Below are 20,562 nucleotides of genomic sequence, written 5' to 3'. Positions count from 1 at the left end.
AGTACTAAAAACCACAATGTAAACTTATTTGTCAGGAACTTTACTCACTTTGAAGGTTGATAGTAACAAAAAAGACTTGTGGGAAAAAGCCAATAGCTGCTTTAATCACCATCACATCACAGTACTTGATTGACCAGCAAACTGGTCAGACATAACCATCACTGTTTACAACTTTTTGGGGAGGACTATTCTGGGCAAACTCAGAGTATGATTAAAATGTGAGAGATAACATCAGCATTGTATCTTTAAAAAATGTTTCAGAATGATCAACTGTTCATTAAAATAATCATAAGTTGCAGCAAGACATGTGATGTATAGTGCTGCAGGATAAAATAAAACAAGAGTGTAAAACATTTTCAAAACAAATTAGTAAAGCTATTGACCACCTTCAGACTGATTTAGACTTGAGGAACTTCCTTTATCCACAGGGTTTAATGTAATGTCAGCCCACTTTATAGAGTTATAACAGATTTAACTCTTTTGGGGAGGCTGTCCAGAAGGTTTAAGTGTGTAAATGTGTAAATAGAAAACTTTGAATTTTCTTCTATAAGTCCATTAGCAAGGTTACACATTGATGTTAAACTGGGAATCCTGGCTTGTAGCTTTCAATTTAATTATTCCTAGACATGCTGTATTAGTAAGTGGCCTAACTCTCTGTGTCTGATTTCTGTCCAATCACTTTTGTTTTGTAAAAAAAAAAAAAAAAAAAGCCACTTCTAACTGCACAATGTTTAGTTGAACCTCCATGTTTTCTGCACATACCCCAGCTTCCTCCTGATTGTTATATTGATGTCCCATAAGACATGAGGCTGCAGCTATCTCATGGGACATCAATATAACCCACAATTCTCCTCAATTTATTTTTCTAAAAAACAAGTTTGATTTAAAAAACAGCATTTTCATCTTCCTCTTGTGTTGCGTCATGGTTAGACTTCAGATATGCCATCAGCTGAGCTCTCATGTTGTTTACACTATGAGCCTTTCTGTCCAGGATCTCTACCAGCTTGTTGACAAATTCCACAAAGACCTGTTGGATTAAAAGACAAATAATGATAATTAAAATAATAAACCAATGAAAGAAAGTCTTCATTTAGCTTTAAATTGAAGTGGATTTGATCAAACCAAATCATGCTGCTGGCACAGAAGTTCTCCCTCTTTGTGACATAGATGCTTCATCTCTTTCAGCTGCTCCATGTGGGCTTCAATAATACACAGCCTAAAGGACAGGCTGAGTTAAAGTAGTCATTATCCACAAGAATCAAAGTGGTTTATGACATATAATATGATAATCCGATACTTACCTTGCATGGTGCATTCTCTCCATGGTGATTTGCTGGTTGCCCTTTTCTCCATCACTAAGCTTAGCAGAATTGTTTGTCTCAGCAACAAATTTTGAGCAATTACAATAATTTGACTGTGCTAAGTTCAAGTTCCCAGAGAGAGGCTCCAATTGTTGCTCAGATATGTTTGAGAAAGATTTTGATACCGTTTCATGAGCATATTCTAATGCGCTGTTTGAAAAATGAGAGTCAGAACATTCAATGCTCTGTATAAAGGAAGTAGTCCAGGGTTTCCTCATGGATGCAGCTGTATTCCTTTCCACAGTTGGTTCCTTTTTCTCACTGCTGTCATGGCCTTCAAGGAAAGAAGGGTTGTTTTTACCTAAACACACACAAAAAAGAGACGTATCCATGCAGGTACTTCATTAATTAAATTATTATGAAAATGTAAATTTACTCTCAGATAAAATAGATTCCTTACAAATTTAGCAAATAACTTTATATGTTTATATCAGTTCCTTTTAATGGTTCTGGCTTGTAGTTAATGAAAACCCAACATTCAGGCTCCTATTATAAAATAACAAAAAGGGATTTCCAATTCAGAGATGTTTAGGTTGAAGTAATGCTATGTCTGCTGACTGGAAGACAAACAGGGTATCCCCAATAAAGATCAATGCAGAAGAAGCTGACTGTTCACTAAGTTCTGTATTTAGGCATGTTAATTGGGAAGATAAGTGGAAGGAAAAATTGTGGTAGCAAAATGTAGAGATGCAACAAAATAAAAAAAAATACAAAAAAATTCAGTGTTACCACATGCAGATGTATCCAAGGCATGGATCTCAATAGTCCCATCACCTTGAACCCAAACCTGAACCAGAGACTTGCTTGCAGTCCACAGTTACTACTCGTGGAGAGAACACTCTGGACTTAGTTTATACAAACATAAAAGACGCATTCAGAGCAGCCCCCCGCCCCCACATCGGCTCCTCAGACCACCTTTCTGTGATGCTAATTCCTGCATACAGACCCCTGCTGATCAGAGCAAAACCTACAGTGAAGCAGGTGAGGGTCTGGACGGAGGGGGCCATGGAGGCACTCCAGGACTGCTTTGAATGCTCTGAATGGGACATGTTCAAATCAGCAGCAACATATGACAACAAGATCAATGTTGATGAGTACGCCATGACTGTTTCAGCCTACATCAACCACTGCATCGAGGACGTCAGCACAACAAAGACCATCACCACCCGAGCCAACCAACGGCCCTGGATGACTGAGGAGGTCCGCCACGCGCTAAAAGCACGGAACTCAGCCTTCAAGTCTGGTGACAAGGAGGCACTGAGGACAGCTAGAGCCACCCTGAACCGTGCCATCAGGTTAGCAAAGCGGAACCATAACCAGAAAATCCAGCATCTGTTCCACGACGCCAACAACACCAGGAGCATGTGGCAAGGCATACGGGCGATCACAGACTACAACACGCCCCCTGCCCCGGTGGATGAAGTTGATGCTGACTTCCTAAACGGACTAAATAACTTCTTTGGGAGGTTCGAGGCACTAAATCGCACTCCAGCAGTGAAGGCTGTCCCACATCAGGAAGAGGAGGTGCTCTGCCTTGACACAGCCGACGTGTGGAAGACTCTGAGGAGGGTCAACCCGCGGAAGGCCCCAGGTCCCGACAACATACCTGGGCGGGTGCTCAAGGAGTGTGCAGGTCAGCTAGCTGGTGTCCTCACGGACATTTTTAACACCTCGCTGGAGCAAGCCACAGTGCCAGCATGCTTCAAGTCTGCCTCCATCATCCCAGTGCCAAAGAAACCTCAAGTCACCTGCTACAACGACTACCGGCCCGTCGCACTGACTCCCATCATGATGAAGTGCTTTGAAAGGCTGGTAAAGGAACACATCGTCTCCAGTCTCCCCCCAACACTCGACCCGTTCCAGTTCGCCTACCGGCGAAACCGCTCCACTGAGGACGCCATCTCCTCTGCTCTTCACCTGAGCCTGGCCCACCTGGAGGAGAAGAACACCCACGTGCGGATGCTGTTCCTGGACTTCAGTTCAGCGTTTAACACCATCATCCCACAGCACCTGGTGGAAAAGCTGGAACATCTGGGCTTCAACACACCCCTTCGAAACTGGCTGCTGGACTTCCTCACCAACAGACCTCAGTCGGTCCGGGTCGGTCAGAACACCTCTGACGTCATCACCCTCAGCACGGGCTCCCCTCAGGGCTGCGTCCTGAGCCCCCTGCTGTTCACCCTGATGACATATGACTGCGTCCCCAGGTTCACCACCAATCACATCGTGAAGTTTGCGGACGACACAACGGTGGTGGGCCTCATCAGGGACGACAACGACCTGGACTACAGAGAGGAGGTGGAGCAGCTGGTGGGCTGGTGCAGTGAAAACAGTCTGATCCTGAACGTGGAGAAGACGAAGGAGATCATCGTCGACTTCAGGAAAAACCGCCCCCACCATGCTCCACTGCTCATCAACAGCTCAGCTGTGGAGGTGGTCAGCAGCACAAAGTTCCTGGGGGTGCACATCACGGACAACCTCACCTGGACTGTAAACACTTCATCTCTAGTGAAGAGGGCACAGAAGCGCTTGTACTTTCTGCGGAGGATGAGGAGAGCCCGCCTGCCCCCGCCCATCCTCACAACCTTCTACAGAAGCACCATAGAGAGCATTCTGACCAGCTGTCTCTCTCTGTGGTGTGGAGGCTGCAGAGCCTCTGACTGGAAGAATGTGAGGAGGGTGGTGAGGACAGCAGAAGGAATCATTGGGGCTCCTCTTTCCTCCATTAAGGACATTTCATCACAGCGCTGTGTGTCCCGAGCCCGTAATATCATCAAAGACCCCTCACACCCCCACCATGGACTGTTCTCCCTGCTGCCCTCTGGAAAGAGGTTCCGCAGCATCCGCTGCAGATCCACCAGGTTGTGCAACAGCTTCTTCCCCACTGCCATCAGACTGTTGAACCTTTGATCCACAAACCGAACTCTGCACCTATTGCACATTATCGGGCGTCAAATGCTGCTGAACTTTTAACTTTTAGCCCTTTAATTGTTCATCTCATTCTATTTTCAATAACGCATTTTTTGCACAAATGCCTATTTGCACTGAATCCACTGCAACTTGCACACTGTCTCTTATCCTCTGCACTGTTCACACTTTGACCACTGCTGCACTTTTTGTATTTTTCTATAACTTGTGCCATTTGAAATATCAATGCAACGTTCATAAGCTGTATGTAACGCAATTTCGTTCTGTATGCACCCTGTGCATACAAAATGACAAATAAAGAAGTCTAAGTCTAGTTAGTGGTGATGTGGGATCCATCTTAACTAATGTTGATGGTTGACTGTATTTTATCAAGTTCAAAGTCAGAGCTTTATCCAGATGCTGATTTCATATTTGAAAGCACTTAGTAGTGGTGTAGTCAAGGCCTCTAAAGCTCTTGGCCTTTTCATGGTGCTCCTCTGTCTCGGGTGATGTGATATTGACTAAAACACTAACACACAAGCAAATTTGGCCACTGGGCACAACGTACTAATACCTGCTTTAATCACTATGTTGCTTCACTGGGTAAAAACTGGCCTGACGTAAACCTTGTAAACTTTCTTATCTAAGTGTATAGTTATGAAGAGGATGAGAGACACCAGGCTAGAGCTGAAACCATTAATTGGATTATTTTTAACTTATTAGTTATAAAAATATTTGTCAAAAATGCAGACTTTAAGAGTTTATCAATTATATAGTCAAATCCAACCACCAGATCCAAAATACAGACAAACTGACTGCATCTATATCAGTAAAGCTGGTTTTCCTCAAAACTCCAGAAAAACCAGTGTCGATCAGATCACACCACACTGATGCAGTAATTGATTCAAAATGAGCCCATTGTTACTGGTACTGTTTAATGTTGCTCTGAGCCTTATTTAATCATATTTACAGAAATAAATGTATTCCTCCGTCTGTGGTAGGTCTGACTTCCTAAAGGAGAAGTTCGGTTTTTAACACTTTTAGCCCATTTTCTGTAGTGTCCAGGATGAAATCGAATGATCGACACCAAAATTTTGACAATTGGTCCTGTCTCTGCTTTTTGGCTCATTTAGAATCCACCCCTGGCTGCTTTAGAATGGCTTCCATAGAGCATGTCCGATAATGTCCTTAAAACAACCTTAAACGTTCTTTTTTTTAAATATGCTACTCACCGGGTCGTCAGCGCTGTTCAATGACGTTCCAAAAAAAGGTTCGTGAAGAAAAAACGTTCCTGTAGTGTTTTATTTAGCATTTTGTAAATCCCATTGAGTTCTGTTGGAATAGTCAATATTCCCCTGCCACCGGAAACGGAAATGGGGCCTGTTTACACAGTTGTAGTCTTTTCGCTTCACTCTGTGTACTCAACCGTCGAGGTGCTAACGTCTCTGTTAAACACTTTAAAAAACTCTGAAAATTGAATACGAAAGGTGGATTCTTGATTCTCGACGTCGGAGTACACAGAGTGAAGCGAAAAGACTACAACTGTGTAAACAGGCCCCATTTCCGTTTCCGGTGGCAGGGGAATATTGACTATTCCAACAAAACTCAATGGGATTTACAAAATGCTAAATAAAACACTACAGGAACGTTTTTTCTTTACGAAACTTTTTTTGGAACGTCATTGAACAGCGCTGACGACCCGGTGAGTAGCATATTTAAAAAAAAAGAACGTTTAAGGTTGTTTTAAGGACATTATCGGACATGCTCTATGGAAGCCATTCTAAAGCAGCCAGGGGTGGATTCTAAATGAGCCAAAAAGCAGAGACAGGACCAATTGTCAAAATTTTGGTGTCGATCATTCGATTTCATCCTGGACACTACAGAAAATGGGCTAAAAGTGTTAAAAACCGAACTTCTCCTTTAAATGAAATTACTAACATAAATTAACATTTCTATTCTAATTCATTTTAAAGCACCTGCACTTTGTGCTTTTGTAGTGAACCACAAAGAGCATCGCTCTGACCTTTTCCACTGATGTATCTCTGTGGATGGTGAAGAGCTCCAGTTGAAGTGTTTAATGTAGAAGATGTATCCATTTTGAAGTTCTTTGAGTGCGGCAGCTCCAAAAGAGGCAAATCAAACTTTGCATATGAATCATTCACCATCTTCTCTTCCTTCTCTACATAGCATGGACAGTCTTTTCTAGTTTCCTGACTATTGTATATCTCACTCTCATTTTTAGTTGAAAAGATGCAGGTGCTGCTCTTATCCCTTTGGATACAGGGGCCTAGAGAAGCCTGCTGGTCTACATGAAGTTGGGACACGCAGAGAGGATCCATAATGTGGCTTACAGAATCTCCATGAGTGTCAACTTGAGGTAAAACATGCATTTTTCTGGTATCTACACAAATTGGGGAAAGGGGCCTCTCAGCAATAGCTTGGAGGAGAGGTGAGTCAAACAGAGGATTTCTGCTGTAGTCAGACATTCCTTTCTGCTTGAGGCGCCAGACACTACCTCTAGTTTCAAGTCTCTGTAGTTCCTCATCTCTTCTGTCATCTGAAACATTGCTACCCAGCAGATGTGTCTCAGTATTTTTTGTATTTCCTTTCCTACCACCTAGCCTCTCATCCTCCTTCCTTATAGTTGCCCTACCTGCTGCGTCAGTAACCATCTTACTCTGCCTTTCACATATGTCACCCTTGGGGATATTCTCTTGGCTGTTTGCAGATGTTTCAGTTTGTACCTCTGAAGTCTTTTCCAAACAAGGATACTTATGGGTCAAGAGTGAAAAGTGAGATGAATGCATGGAGGAAGATGGATGTCCCTGAGTGGAGGTAGAAAAACGTGGCGATGTTGATGATGAAAGAGGATGGACTAATGAAGAGGATGGTGAAGGTGAGAACTGCTGCAGCTGCTGATGATACTCTCTTAAATGCTTGACTTTCTCATCATTATCACCAGCTTTATGTAACAATTTGTCCATCCTGCATGTGTCTCTAGAACGTTCCGCCCGTGTTCTCATTTCAATCCATTCTTGTTCCTCTCTCTGCCTCCATTTCATAGCCTCCTTTTCTGTTTGGTAGAATCCAGATTCTCTTTTAGAAACAGTTAAAGCATCCCAAATCCCGCCTTTCCCGTTTTGTTGTCCAAACATTCCCTCTGCTCTGGTATGTTTCCCGCTAACACAGTTACTGTGAACGTCAATTTCAGTCTTCCCATCTTGTCTGACTTCTGGTCCTTCATTTTGTGCCAAACACCCTCTAACTGGACTGATATGTTGAAATTCAATGTCTTTTCCATCTCTCGGGAGTGCCTCCTCTGCATAGGGATTTTTTTTTGGTGTTGAGCACAAAACTGCGTCCCATGGGTGTGCTCTTGTGGAAATTTTGGTTCTAAAATTCTTGACCTTATTTTCTGACTTTGCATTTTTAGAGGTCCCAGCATTTCTTCTGTCCCTGATGCTGCCAGATGGGGTCTTCTTGTCAAACTGTGATACGTTGTTGTTGATTCTTCTTCTTCCCATTAGCCCACTTTGTCCTCTCAACTCCTTCACACTGTAAGAAATTGAGCAAATATAATGCCTTGTGAAAGCATTCAAACCACTTAAACCTTGCAGCATTTTGTTACATTATAACCAGAAACGTCAGTGTTTTGTATAGAGTTTTTTGTGGTACACCAACAGAACTCATGGCAGAAATGTCAGTGGAAGGATTATGATGCATATCCTTCAAAACGGTTTACAATATAAATCTGAAAAGTGTACCATGCAAATGTTCTTCTCCCTTCATTCTGAACCCCATGAATAAAATCCAGTATAACCAGCTACCTTTAGAGGTTAACTAACTAGTTAGTAAATAAAATCTTCCTGTGTATAATCTGAGGAAGGAAAATATACTGATCTGTGTGAAGACCCCAGAGGTTCCTTAAAGAATAATAGTGAACAAACAGCATCATAAAGATCAATGATGTGTAAAAAACAAAAAAACAGATTCTAAATTTCAGACTTCATGCAGATAAATCTTTGCTCTGCAAAACTAGACCCATAACAACATGTTCACCCACCTAAACTGGCCACCAGTAGAACATCTATTAGGTTAGAAAAATTGGAAACTTGGGAGAAATAAAACAAACAAACCAAAAAAAAAAAAAATAAATAACTGGACTTTATGGTAAAATGGCAAGAGTTTGGAAAGTTGGGTAGAAACCGTAAAAACAATAAAACTAAAAACTAAATGAAGACTAAATGACATCATCATCATCAGACATTTCATCAAGTAGGTCAAACTCTCATATATTTACTTGTTCCCTTCTGCTTTTAACACTTACCGATCTGCATATCTCAGAGTATTGAGCGTGTGCTCAGTTGCTGAGTGACCTGGTGAAATGTTGGCAATCATACATGTCATTGAATCACCGACAAATGAGTCCTTTAGTACCTAAAACGAGAATTAAACAATTTAGTTAAACATATTTTTTGGGGTAAAAGTGGAAAAAAAAATAAAAAATAAAATAATCTGTATAGTTTTTTTTTTTTTATTAAGTTACACAGATTTAACTACCTGGGTGAGCTTGCTTTGTCGGAAAGGGGTGTGAGATTCCTCTTTGTCAAGAGAACGGATGCATTCTTTCAGCTGAAGGGGAGAAGCAGAGGCGGTGAGTAGCAGATATACAGGTGATCGAAAATTATGAACACCCTTCCTGCTTGCATAAGATTGAATAGGGAAAGTTAGCAACCAAGCTTTGCTAATAAAATTTTTTATATGAGCTGATTATTAGCTAACTAACTAACTTAATTGAACAGACAGATTCTGATCAGGAGATCACAGATGTTTTCTGACAACAATGCTTAAGTGGCAAGAGACTACCAATGACCTCAGAGAAGCGCCCTATGGATGCAAAACGTTAGTAAACAATAAAACAGTTATAAATCTATACCAAAAAATGATTTTTTTGGGGGGTCTGCTTTTAAACTCATCTAGAGTGGACTTCCAGACTATTTTATTCCAAAGTCAGACTATTCAATCTTCAGAAACTGCTAAACACCAAAAGCAGCATCAACATGTTAGATATTTAAGCATCATGAATGAACCACCAAAAAACCAGTAACAATTTATTTGGGTAGAAGAGACCACAATGTGGTGTTTGTCAAAAAGCAAAATAACTTACCGGTATGACCAAAAACACCCAATACTAACACCCAAGCAAGGTGGTAGAGTACCAATGATTTGGGCTCGTTTTACAGCCACAGGAGCTTAGAAATCTTCAGCTAAACACAGATTCTTCTGGATGCCAGTGTGTTGTAGAGTTAAATGCGACTCTGTAGCCTTAAACATCCATAGATCTAACAACAACACAGTGGAAGGTGCAAGGGCGTAGGTTTGATTTGAACTTTGGTGGGGACACTATTGGTCTGGTGTCATTGGTGCTGCAATATGCGTGCCCTTTTCTATGCTCGATGTGAGAATCTGTACTGATAAGAGGAATTCATTGTTAAAAGAGAAAAGCAACATTTTGCTCTATTAATAAAAATGTTATAAGCTCTACACTCATTAGATGCTGTTTATCAATGTTTGAAGTATCACCGGCTCTGATGAATGTGGAATTAGGACTGTTTTCCACTTTGAAAACGGTTTCATTTGAACGACTAAGAGAGAAGGTAAATACAGTATTTTCTTTTGAAGATATAGAATTGTGCAGAGTTAAACCCCACTCTTATATTTTTACCTACTATGCTCTCTCTGTATCAAGCAAAATAATACATTCATTAAAATATTAACTTCACTATAAAAGTTGAACATCTGGGCTGTAGTTACTCTGTGTTGCCAATTTCATGTATTTCATCTGGGGCTGAAAAAAATGAATCATATTAATTGATTATTTCAATAATCGTCAACTAATTTAGTAAGTGATTCATCATTAACTGGAGTATAGAGACTTTAAAACATACAGTAATATAAATGTAAAATGTGCCTTTCCCCACAGAGCAACCCACTTAGATCAGTTATTATATCAAAATTGTAAAAATAAAAACAAAAAAATGAAAACAGTAATATCAACTTAATATCGGTAAAAAGGAAACCCTCACATTTTCTTTTTTAGTTGGCTGTGGCTAAGAATCAGAAATGTTGATGGCTTACAGCCTTTATTTGCCCATTTTTTCAACAGTCTTCAGAACTCCTGGCTGACTCAGAATATTTCGTTTTATAAAAGAAAAAAAAAAGGTTTTTGTCTTTTAGTGTACATGATATTCATTTTTATTATATTTAATTATAGTAACCGCTGCATTCTAGTGTGAATAAATTTTCAATGTTGTGCTCCAAGCACACGCGGACTAGAAAACAGCCAATCAGAGAGAGAGAAGGCGGAACTTAAGGCAGAACAACCAATGAGAGTGGAGTTAAACAGCGCAGCACAGTTCCATGCGCTGCTACATGAAAGGGACAGGAGAGACCAGGCTGAGGAGCTGCGAGAGGAAAAGAAGCCACTGCTGCAACAACTACTGCTGTAAATTATATACATGTTGCTCACATCCAATTATTGGTAGGGACAATTAGGTCGGTTCAAAATTTTGGTAGGGACATGTCCCTATGGTCCCTATGCAAACCTACGCCCATGGGAAGGTGTATGAGAGAAAGGCCTAGTTAAAGTTCCCACTTTAACTCAATTGATATGCTGTGTCAGGACCATAAGATAGCTGTAAACGAAAGAGCCAGCTAATGTAAGGCTGATTGCTACTGTAGAGCCAATGTTTCCAGGCAACAATTTTAAGTTGATAAATCCACTCAGAAAACACTAACTTAAACTTACCCAAAGTGATTTTAGAAGCCACAGAATCATGACCTTTATTCAGTTTTTAACATTTTTCTCCTATGACTTCGTATCATGAAATATATTTGAGTTAATGGAATATGTCTTACAGCGAGGAGGCTTTGGTTGATCTCAGCTCCCTCCATACGGCTCAGTTTGTTTGGTTCGCAGGCATCTGATGCCCTCTCACTTCCTGCAAGGTCCACGAAAAACATTCTGCACACAAATGGACAAAACACTGAATGAAAAGTTTCAACCACTTTGCCAGCAATATGTGCAGCTTAAATTCTCCAGGCTTTAAAAGGTCATATGAAATCATCAGTAAGTCTGTAAAATTAAAACTGAAACATGTAAATAGGTTATTGAGTGAATAATCTGAGTCATTAGTTCACTAAAAGCACCATATGTTTACATTTCATTATCATATATTCATTAAAGTGCAGGACTGATTATCAGAGTGTGTCATGGTGTTAAAGTAAAGAATATTCTGTAAATCTACCAAAATGGTGCCTGAAGTCCTTTATTTAGTGTTTGGTGTTTTGGACAGTCAAAAGTAAAATGAAAAAAATAAAACACCTCTGTAACCATTTGTTGCAACCCTTGTTAACTGTGATGTAATGATATGAATGAATTACCTTAAAATAGGAAAAAAAGGTTGCACATTTAAAAAAATCTAAAGCTTTTAATTACATCAAACTAAGTTATGTGAACTAATTTTGACCAAAAAATAGGATATGTCGAGATCCAAGAATTTCGAAAAAGTGGACATATTTATTTGTTTGTAGGTCTCCACAACAACCATTTAATGTGGAAGACTAGCTTAAAGTAGTCCAGAGTTGGAAGGTAACACTTCAAAAAACTATTCACAAATAAGAATTTGTGCACCTGAAATCTTCCCTACTTGTCAACATTTGTACTTTTCAATTTAAGTCCAATTTCACATTTAGGCCATATTAGCTTTCAAGAGTCTGACATGCTAAACCATTCCTCTTTGCAAAGACTGAAATTAGACCACCTGTGAATATTCTAACAAAAACATGCACATACAAGTTGTTCAATGCAACTCTGACCACGCAGAGACTACTTTAGATGGTCTATGTCATAAAACCCCAATAAGGAACTCTCCCTTTCATGTGGGGCAGCACGGTGGAACAGTGGTTTGTAACACTCCTGCATTGCAACAACAAAGTGGTCAAGGGTCTTTCTGCGCTTTATGAACAGCAGTGTTCAGTTCGTTCCACAGATTCTCGACTGGAACCAGTTCTGGACTTTGACTTGGTCATTCTAACACCTGGATCTGTTTATTTGTGAACCATTCTATTGCAGATTGTGCTTTATGTTTTGGATCATTGTCTTGTTGGAATATAAATCTCAGTCTCAGGTCTTTTGGGATTCCAACAGGGTTTCTCCCAGAATGCTCCTGTATTTGGCTCCATCCATCATTTTAACCATCTGTCCCTGCTGAAGAAAGCAGGCCCAAACCATGATGCTGCAACAGCCAAAAAGTTTGATTTTGGTTTCATCTGACCAGACGACTTTCTTCCACATGTTTGCTGGGTCTCCCAGGTGGCTTGAGGCAAAATCTAAACATGACTTTTTATGGAAATCTTAAAGAAATGACTTTCTTCCATAAAGGTTAGGTTTGTGCAGCATATGACTTATTGTTGTCCTATGGACATAGTCTCCCACCTCAGCTATAGATCTCTGCAGTTCATCCAGAGAGCTAGCTCTCTGGATGAACTGCAGTTTTGGATGCATCTCTGATCAATCTTCTCTTTGTTTGAGCTGAGAGTTCAAAGAGATGGCCGGATCTTCATGGATTTGCAGTGGTCTGATACTCCTTCCATTTCAATGTTATGCTCCTTTGGGTGTTTAAAGCTTGTGGAAACTTTTTGTCTCTAAACCTATCCACAAAAGCATCTCAGACCTGCCTACACTGCAAAAAATTCAAATCTTAATAAGTAATTTTTTCTTAAAATAACTGTATTTTAAATTGGCTTGAGGGAGTAAGTGAGACACTTTGCCAATAGAACAAGACAATTTACATTTAAAAGAAGAAAAAACAACTGCATTGTCTTGTTTCAAGTGCATTTTTATCTTATCGTCTTATTTTAAGAGTAAAAATACTCATACCATTGGCAAAACCTCTTATTTATCTACTCAAATTAAGGTTAAATTCACTTAATTTAAGAAATCTTCACTTATTTCTAGATTGTTTTTGCAGTGTAGTGTGTTCCTTGTTCTTTATGATGCTATCTGATCTTTAAACAGACCTCTGAGCTGAGACTATCACAGAGCAGGTGCATTTCTTTGGAGACTTGATTACACACAGGTGGATTCTACTTATCATCATCAGTCATATAAGTCAATATTGGATCATTCAGAGATCCTAAACTTCTGGAGAGAGTTTGCAGCACTGAAAGTAAAGGGGCCGATTAATTTTGCACGCCCGACTCTTCAGTATTTGTATTTGTTAAAAAAAGTTTGAAATATGCATTAGATATTATTCCACTTCATGATTGTGTCCCACTTTTTGTTGATTCTTCACAAAAATTAAAATTTTATATGGAAAATTCAAGGGGGGCGAATACTTTTACTGAGTGTGTGTCTCTGTGATTGACTGGTTAACTCTGCAACATCTACCCTGCTTTTCACTCATACAACCTTTTCTCTATATTTCTCTCTACTAAAACATTGAAAGACAAAAACTGTTTCTTACCGTCCAGCTATCTTCTGGTTGAAATCCCTGAGCTGAATCTGAAGCAAGGCATGAGATCGAGACGAAAGTGGGTTCACACCACTTGTCCCTTGAGTTCGTTCAGCTGATCCTTGGGAAATTATCTTAAAGGAATCCAGAATGCAGAGAAAGAGGAATAGTGTGAGAGAAAAAACTTTTACAGGAGTTCTGTTACCTGAAATGCAAATACAATCTAAAATCCCTTTGGTATATTATAGTATTTATAGTGTCAAATAGTGGGTGAATAGAGGATGTAACCATGCATGTATTGTCATGGTTGAGTGGAGGTTTATGAGGACTAAAATGCAGAGACCAGGAGGCAGAGGTGAGTCTTACAAATTTAATGAGGCTAAAATCCAAACACCAAAAATACAAGGAACCAAAAACTAAAATATCAGGGAAAACTCACGTTGAGAGCCAGAGATGAGAAAGCACAAAAAAAAAAAAAAAAAAAAAAAAAACAGCACTGAGTTACTGCAGAGCTGGTGTATATATTGGGAGACTGAACAAAGATGGGCTAATCAGCAGATGGGGAGCAGGTGTGGGTAAGACCAACTAGGGAGAAGCCAAGGGGAAAGGAAAAAAGCACAAGGGGGCAACATAGGGTAACTAAAGAACTCAGCATTGGTAGAATTCAACTACAAAGACACAGAACACAAAGAAACTAAAACGGTACCCTCCACTTCAAGGGCAGATACGAGACGCCCTTGGAGTCCAAAAGCAAACCTGAAGTCCCAAAAGCACAAAACAAGCCACCCAGAGTGGGCGAACAAGGGCTAAAGAAGGAGGGCAAGAAAACAAAAACCAGAGTCCAAAACAACCCAAAAATGAAAACAACCACCAAAGGTGGGCACTGAAGAAGCAGTGTCTATGGAGGGAGGCCATTAGGCTGGAGACGATGCAAAGTCTCTGGAGGCCAGCCATGAGGCCAGAGGCGAGGCAAAGAGTCTTGAGGACGGCCGTGAGGACGGCGACCATGGAGTAACTCTGGAGGATGGCCGTGAGGACGGTGGCCATGGAGTAACTCTGGAGGATGGCCGTGAGGATGGCGGCCAAATGAACACTTTAAAGCTTTAAAGATGGTGACAGCTGGGGAATCATGAAGGTGGCGTCTGAGACTAATGTAGAAACTGACCTGGTTTGGAGGTAAACTAATGCTAGCAGCAGGTTGACCCATGGTAGAGAGAGTGGTGGTGTCAAACTGATCCATCGAAGACGGAGTGGTGGCATCAGACCCCTTTTGGCAGGCCATAGCATTTCTCTGCATCAGCGAAACAGCAGTAGGAGCCATGGAAAACCGAAACAGCTGTGACTGGGGTGAGAGGGGGAGTTCCAGAAAGGTAGGCAAGTTGTGGTCTGGGTGGTGGAGGTTGGTTGGGTAACTGCAGTGGCTTGTAGGTTCCATTCAAGCTCCTCAGAAAGGCCATTTACTCCTAGGGCGGTAAGGAGTGTGAAGTTTGCAAAAAGAATTTTCTTCAACTGACCAACTGCACTCACCCTCTTCCATGGCGGGCTGAGAGTAGCGACTATGTCCAGAGGATTTCTTATGATAAGGACAAAGTCTGTTTTTGAGTCCTCCAGGCCGGGCATTGCTGGGTCTATAATGGCTGTTTTGTCGTTCCCTCGTCTCTGGCTTCCCACGTGACTTTTCCCTGACGTTTTGGTTAGCTGTATTTTTGGTGTTCGGATTTTTGGATTTTACCTCAGTTGGCTCATTAAATCCTCAACCGCGACATATATAATTTCCAAGAAGAGATTATTTTGTACCGTTGACAATCAAAATAACTTCCTGATCTCAGCTTTTAGTTTTAAGTTTATTTAAACCCTATAATTAGTTGGTTTGCTTTTTACAGTATAAACTCTGGGCAACACGTTGGGAGAATAACAATTATCATTTAAAAAAAGGAGCCAACCTCCAGCAGCGAGCTGACTGAATCCACCCTGACCTCCCGCAGACCTAAAATGTGGACCACTTTCTTTCCATCCTCCCTGGCAAATAACCTTCAGTGAAGAAAAGAAAAGTATACATTTTGGTCCCTATGAAGAAATAAACTGTACAACTGAGAAAACATGAAGAACATAGACTACAGTGAAACAAAACCAGATAAAACATTAATAAAGAAAAACCAATAACCTTTTCCTGTGTCCCAACAGGTCGTACAGATGACCGCAATAGATTTCAAAAAAGCTGACATAAACCAGCAGTGATGCGCATGTCGAGGACAGATAAGTGAAAATGTCCTGAACTGCCAGAGCATATAACCCATTTCCTCCAGGGGATGAACCCAGCATGGTGTGAGTCTTTCCAGCACCCGTCTGTCCATAGGCAAAGCAGGTGGCCTTGCCTCTGTGGATAGATACAACAAAAATACACACTGACAGTTCAATAAAGTGATACCTTGCAGAGCCGGAGATAAAACACTTCATGCTGTTAAGAGAAAAGATGAAAACATGGACAGTTCACCAGGCATAGGCCAGGAGAAGATTCTCTTTATATCGCTATCCTAGGGAGAAGAATGCACACAATTTTTTTTTTACATTTTTTTTACAAGAAGTATTTCTAAAGGGATAAAATAATTTTCCATGTGTAGGAGGATTCTTTCTGCCAGATTACTGGCAGTGCACAGCAAAATGTAAATGTAGTTAAACGGGGCGGGACTGCATTATTCACTATTATGTTACTCCAACCTTAAAGCACAGAAATGCAATGATGGAACATTTCAGCAACTTGAAACTTTGGCATAGACTAAGCATTGTGATTCAGCAGTATACACATACCCACTAAGCATGTGCTGAACCAAAGGGTATGCCGTTTTCTGATAAACCTCTTCATTGGAGCTCCCCTCCCCAAAAACCTGGTCAAAATGGAACCTATGCTGCAGAAACACAAAGAATTAGACTATAAGCAAATGAAGAACAGCAACATGTTTCCATGATAACAATATAATGGAATCATTTTTTTTTTCTGCTCTGCATGTCTACCTGTAGTATATACTCTCTGAGATCGACAGCTTCTTTGCTTTCGTGCACAACCACACATTCTGCACTTGGAGTGGTCACAACATCTGCTTCTCCTCTTCTGCACTCTGCGTTAATCAAAGGTCGTTTCCTCACACACACACTGATCCGTCGTCCTTCCACATGTCTGCAACAAAACAAATACATCGCAGTGTTAGTTGTTACTATAGCAAACTTATCAAAGTTTTTATAACCCACAAAATGCTGCGTCTTTTAAAGGGATTTTGAATAAATGGATCAACACAAATTTGTCCAAATTAAAATAAAAAAAAATGTGAAGTGTTTTAAGACCCCTTCATTCTAATAACCCTAAGAAAATCATATAACAACAACATTTTGCTGTCATGTTATTATCTAGAAACCTAGAAATAAAAGAACTGAAGAGCAGTTTACTTAGCAGCTGGATGAGAACTCAGAGGCAGTCCATAGTTGTAGTCAGCTGTTCTTTTTGCTTCGTAAACAGGTATGGGCTTGGTAACATATACAGGGCAGTTTTTCTTCCAAGAGCTTGTTTTTCTCTTTCTCTGTGCAAATGGTTTGTTGCATGTCTGACTCTTTGGTACTGATCTGATGTGAGAGTTGAACACAGAGGTTTCTTGTGTGATGCGCTGCTTAATGCTTTCTCCATTATGATGATCACCTGAACAGCTACGCTCATTTAGCGTACTGTTTTTGCTTTGTCCAAGGTCACACACCAAAGCACTTCGGCTACAAAGCCTGAGCTGAATGGGTGTGGCTGATGCCTTTTCAGGAACTGGATCATCACTCCTGTTTTGACCTGTAAAGGCATGAATAGTTTCTTCAAAGTTGGAACACAAGCTCTGATTTGTGTTTTCAGTAGAGAAATCCAGCCTTCTGCAAATGCATGATGGTCTGTAACAGGAAGTATTAGAATTACACAGGAAAGCTCTACTTTTATCGTTGTTGTGTCTCCCATCTCCATCACGGTTTCCATACCCATCTGGACCTAAACTACAATTATTGAGAGGAAACATCTCATCACCTCCTTCATAATCGGACTCATTGTACATCCCAACATTGTCATATGTAAGGCTCGTTAGATCATGGCTTTTAACTAGTTGAACGAGCTGGAAAAGGCGAGCTCTGTCCTCCATTGAGCAAACTCCCAGGAGGGGGTAGTCCTCCATCCTGAGAGCCGAAAGGTGGGCTGCTTGGTAAACACCCATCAAGGTGAACCTATGACAGAAAAAAAACATACACAGTATACAGTATAACATCAGATAATTCAAACAAACAACGTGCATTTGAATGACCTGTCTGCTTACCTTGCATAATAACGCTGCAGCCCAGCAGCTGTCAGACATTTGTAAAGGCAAACTGTCATTTCCTCCCTTGGCTTTTCTCCTCGTTTAATCCTTTACTCCACCTTACAAGAGACAAGTGGAAAATGTCACTTTGGCTTTTCTCTATTAGAAAATAAATAGAATATGAAGTGAGCAGCTTGTGTTAATGAAACTGCCACAGCAGTGGGTAAAACAGTACCCTGTCTGCTAAAAATGATGACCAAAGTTTGCTTACTGTGGCAATACTACCAGCATATCTTGTTGATTGGAAAGCAAAGCAAAGAGGTGCAGCACGATGCTGAAACCTGACACGTGTGCAGGATGGAGCCATGGCTGACACCGGTGCAGCTGTAACACATTTCTCTACAGTTGCAAATGTTTTAAATATAGAAAACACAACCCAAGCAACTGGAGACTTGTACTTTACACTTGCTTACAGCTAGAACTACAGTATGCTAACAAATGGAGAGCTAAAACCCACTTACAGATCTTTTTAACCACAGTCCTTTTCAATTAGTCAGACAGACGACATTATTAGACCATCCATCCTTTTTTGTACATGTTTAATCCTTACATGATCGCAGGGGGTTGGTGCTTAGCCCCAGCTGTCATAGTCTCTGAAGGAGTCTACCTCCTGAACGGATCAAGACACTGGGAATTTGTTATATAGCCTCAAAAACGCAATAAAATCCATTAGGGAATTGCTGAATATTACCACGAAAGAGGGATGGATTCTTTGAAAGGTTGTAAGGAATTTATCAATGTAATTTGAAACGGCTACTGAATTGTGTTTTTTCTGATTCCTGAGGGTTCAAGGCTTTGATTGGCCACTTTTTCAAGGAGTATTTGAGCTTTATACGCATTCTCTCAAATGCTTCAAATTTGAGGCTTCTTCTACTTGCTAAGGGAAGTTGGTATTATTCAGAGTACAGCCGGCTCTTAAACTGTACTACATGTGCAGTGGGTGGCACTTAATCTGATTTTAATGGTTTTGAGAGGAAATGCTGATATTATTATTTGAAAAATAAACAGAAAAAGACAGACATTTGAATTGAAAAAGCTTCCTGGACGGGAAGCGAAGCGTCTTCAAACCTTGGAAACCAAGTCCAGTGGATTGTTTTTTAAACTTTTACAGAAAAACAGAAAAAGGTTAACAATAAATCAAGTAGATTCGCTATCATTACGTTTTACGAACAATGTAGCCATACTGGATTGTGAAGTCTGGGTAGAGGAGATACTTCTGGCCTTTTTATTTGGATCTCTGATTACTGGGGACCCTTCTGTTGATTATTCTGTTTCAAGTTTGAATTTTTCAAATTTTGAGGAAAACAAATGGATACGTGAAATGTTTTGTCAAATGAGTCACAAACCAAGAGCTATAAAATAATTTATTTTTATTTCCTGCTCATCTGTTCTAGATATTATATAGGGGAGTGTCAGCCTAGTGGTTAGGGCATAAAAGTTGGAATCTTAAAGTTCTGAGTTTGAACCCCACTCTGGGTCTCTGAGCAAGACCTTTAACCCCCCATTGCTCCCGGGCGCCCCACGATGGCAGCCCACTGCTCCCCAAGAGGATGGGAGGTTTTTATATTATTATTATTTTATTAGAACACATAAGAGCCAATGGATCACTGTAAGTATATTTATATGATCTAATATATAATGCAACCTAAGAAAATATTAAATAAGCTATAATTAACATGACATAATTAAATTAAAATCTGATGAAATTTGTGAAATATCTGAAATTTGTGCCAGAAAATGCAACATAAGAAATGCAGAATTAAGATGCCTTTCATAGCCATATTTCATTTGAATACATGTAACCAAAACGCATAATCTTTATCTCTTAAATACAACCGACTATATATATAAATAAATAAAAAAAATACTCACGCTTAGAAGGGAACGTTACGCTGCCGTTAATGTTTCAGCCTGAATGGCATTTCCGTACACAGTTCGGTCTCCATAACTACTGAAACAGTTCAGCGCTCTTACTCTCTCTCTCTCTCTCTCTCTCTCTCTCTCTCTCTCTCTCTCTCTCTCTCTCTCTCTCTCTCTCTCTCTCTCTCTCTCTCTCTCTCTCTCTCTCTCTCTCTCTCTCTCTTCCTGGGAGCAAAGCTTTATTCAAATGAACCTTCATATAAAGGGAGGTTTATATGCAGCCGGTCTGTTCAGCACGAACGATAATCCGCCAGAAGCTTAAACCCCACCAGAGCAACTACTAAACCCAAACACTTAACCACTTCAAGCAATGGTCAACTAAATAGTCACGTGGGAGTTATTAATAAAGGTGGTTTACTGTGTTGGGTTGTTTGTTGTTTCTTTTGAAAAAAAGAAAAAGAAAAGCAAAACAACTAGACCGATTTATCATAAAAAATATAGTTATAAATAATAATATAATATGTCGGTAAAGCTAAATACAGT

At 40.3% G+C, this 20,562-nt stretch overlaps 1 protein-coding gene across 5 annotated transcripts; it reads right to left on the bottom strand.

The window, feature by feature from the left end:
• Positions 1-76: 76 nt before the first annotated feature.
• Positions 77-20,156, bottom strand: LOC119790137 (kinesin-like protein KIF24). Of its 5 annotated transcripts, XM_038295509.1 has the most exons (16): positions 20,032-20,156; positions 18,118-18,218; positions 17,835-18,028; positions 17,225-17,609; positions 16,796-16,958; positions 16,592-16,689; positions 15,948-16,160; positions 15,727-15,814; positions 13,796-13,917; positions 11,187-11,292; positions 8,829-8,900; positions 8,596-8,705; positions 6,292-7,823; positions 1,302-1,662; positions 1,123-1,216; positions 77-1,027 (listed from the first exon to the last, which is right to left on the bottom strand). In XM_038295509.1, the coding sequence occupies exons 2-16, from the start codon at positions 18,174-18,176 to the stop codon at positions 884-886; spliced, it is 3,741 nt and encodes a 1,246-aa protein (XP_038151437.1). In that variant the 5' UTR covers positions 18,177-18,218; positions 20,032-20,156; the 3' UTR covers positions 77-883. The 5 variants fall into 5 exon arrangements, with proteins under 5 accessions (XP_038151437.1, XP_038151435.1, XP_038151439.1 ...); XM_038295507.1 differs by having other exon boundaries at positions 17,225-18,028; XM_038295511.1 differs by having other exon boundaries at positions 6,922-7,823; positions 17,225-18,028.
• Positions 20,157-20,562: the final 406 nt, after the last annotated feature.

The sequence above is a fragment of the Cyprinodon tularosa genome, unplaced genomic scaffold (assembly GCF_016077235.1).
Source record: "Cyprinodon tularosa strain WSP-4 unplaced genomic scaffold, ASM1607723v1 ctg356, whole genome shotgun sequence".
Classification (NCBI taxonomy): Eukaryota; Metazoa; Chordata; class Actinopteri; order Cyprinodontiformes; family Cyprinodontidae; genus Cyprinodon; species Cyprinodon tularosa.
This window is presented reverse-complemented; position numbering and strand designations above follow the sequence as displayed.

Coding starts and splice junctions, on each gene's coding strand:
- LOC119790137 (XM_038295507.1), bottom strand. CDS start 18,176: ATGACAGTTTGCCTTTACAAATGTCTGACAGCTGCTGGGCTGCAGCGT. Junction 7,824..8,595: donor ACTCTGAGATATGCAGATCG/GTAAGTGTTAAA, acceptor AATTTCTTACAG/TGTGAAGGAGTTGAGAGGAC. Junction 1,217..1,301: donor GAGAGAATGCACCATGCAAG/GTAAGTATCGGA, acceptor CCTGTCCTTTAG/GCTGTGTATTATTGAAGCCC.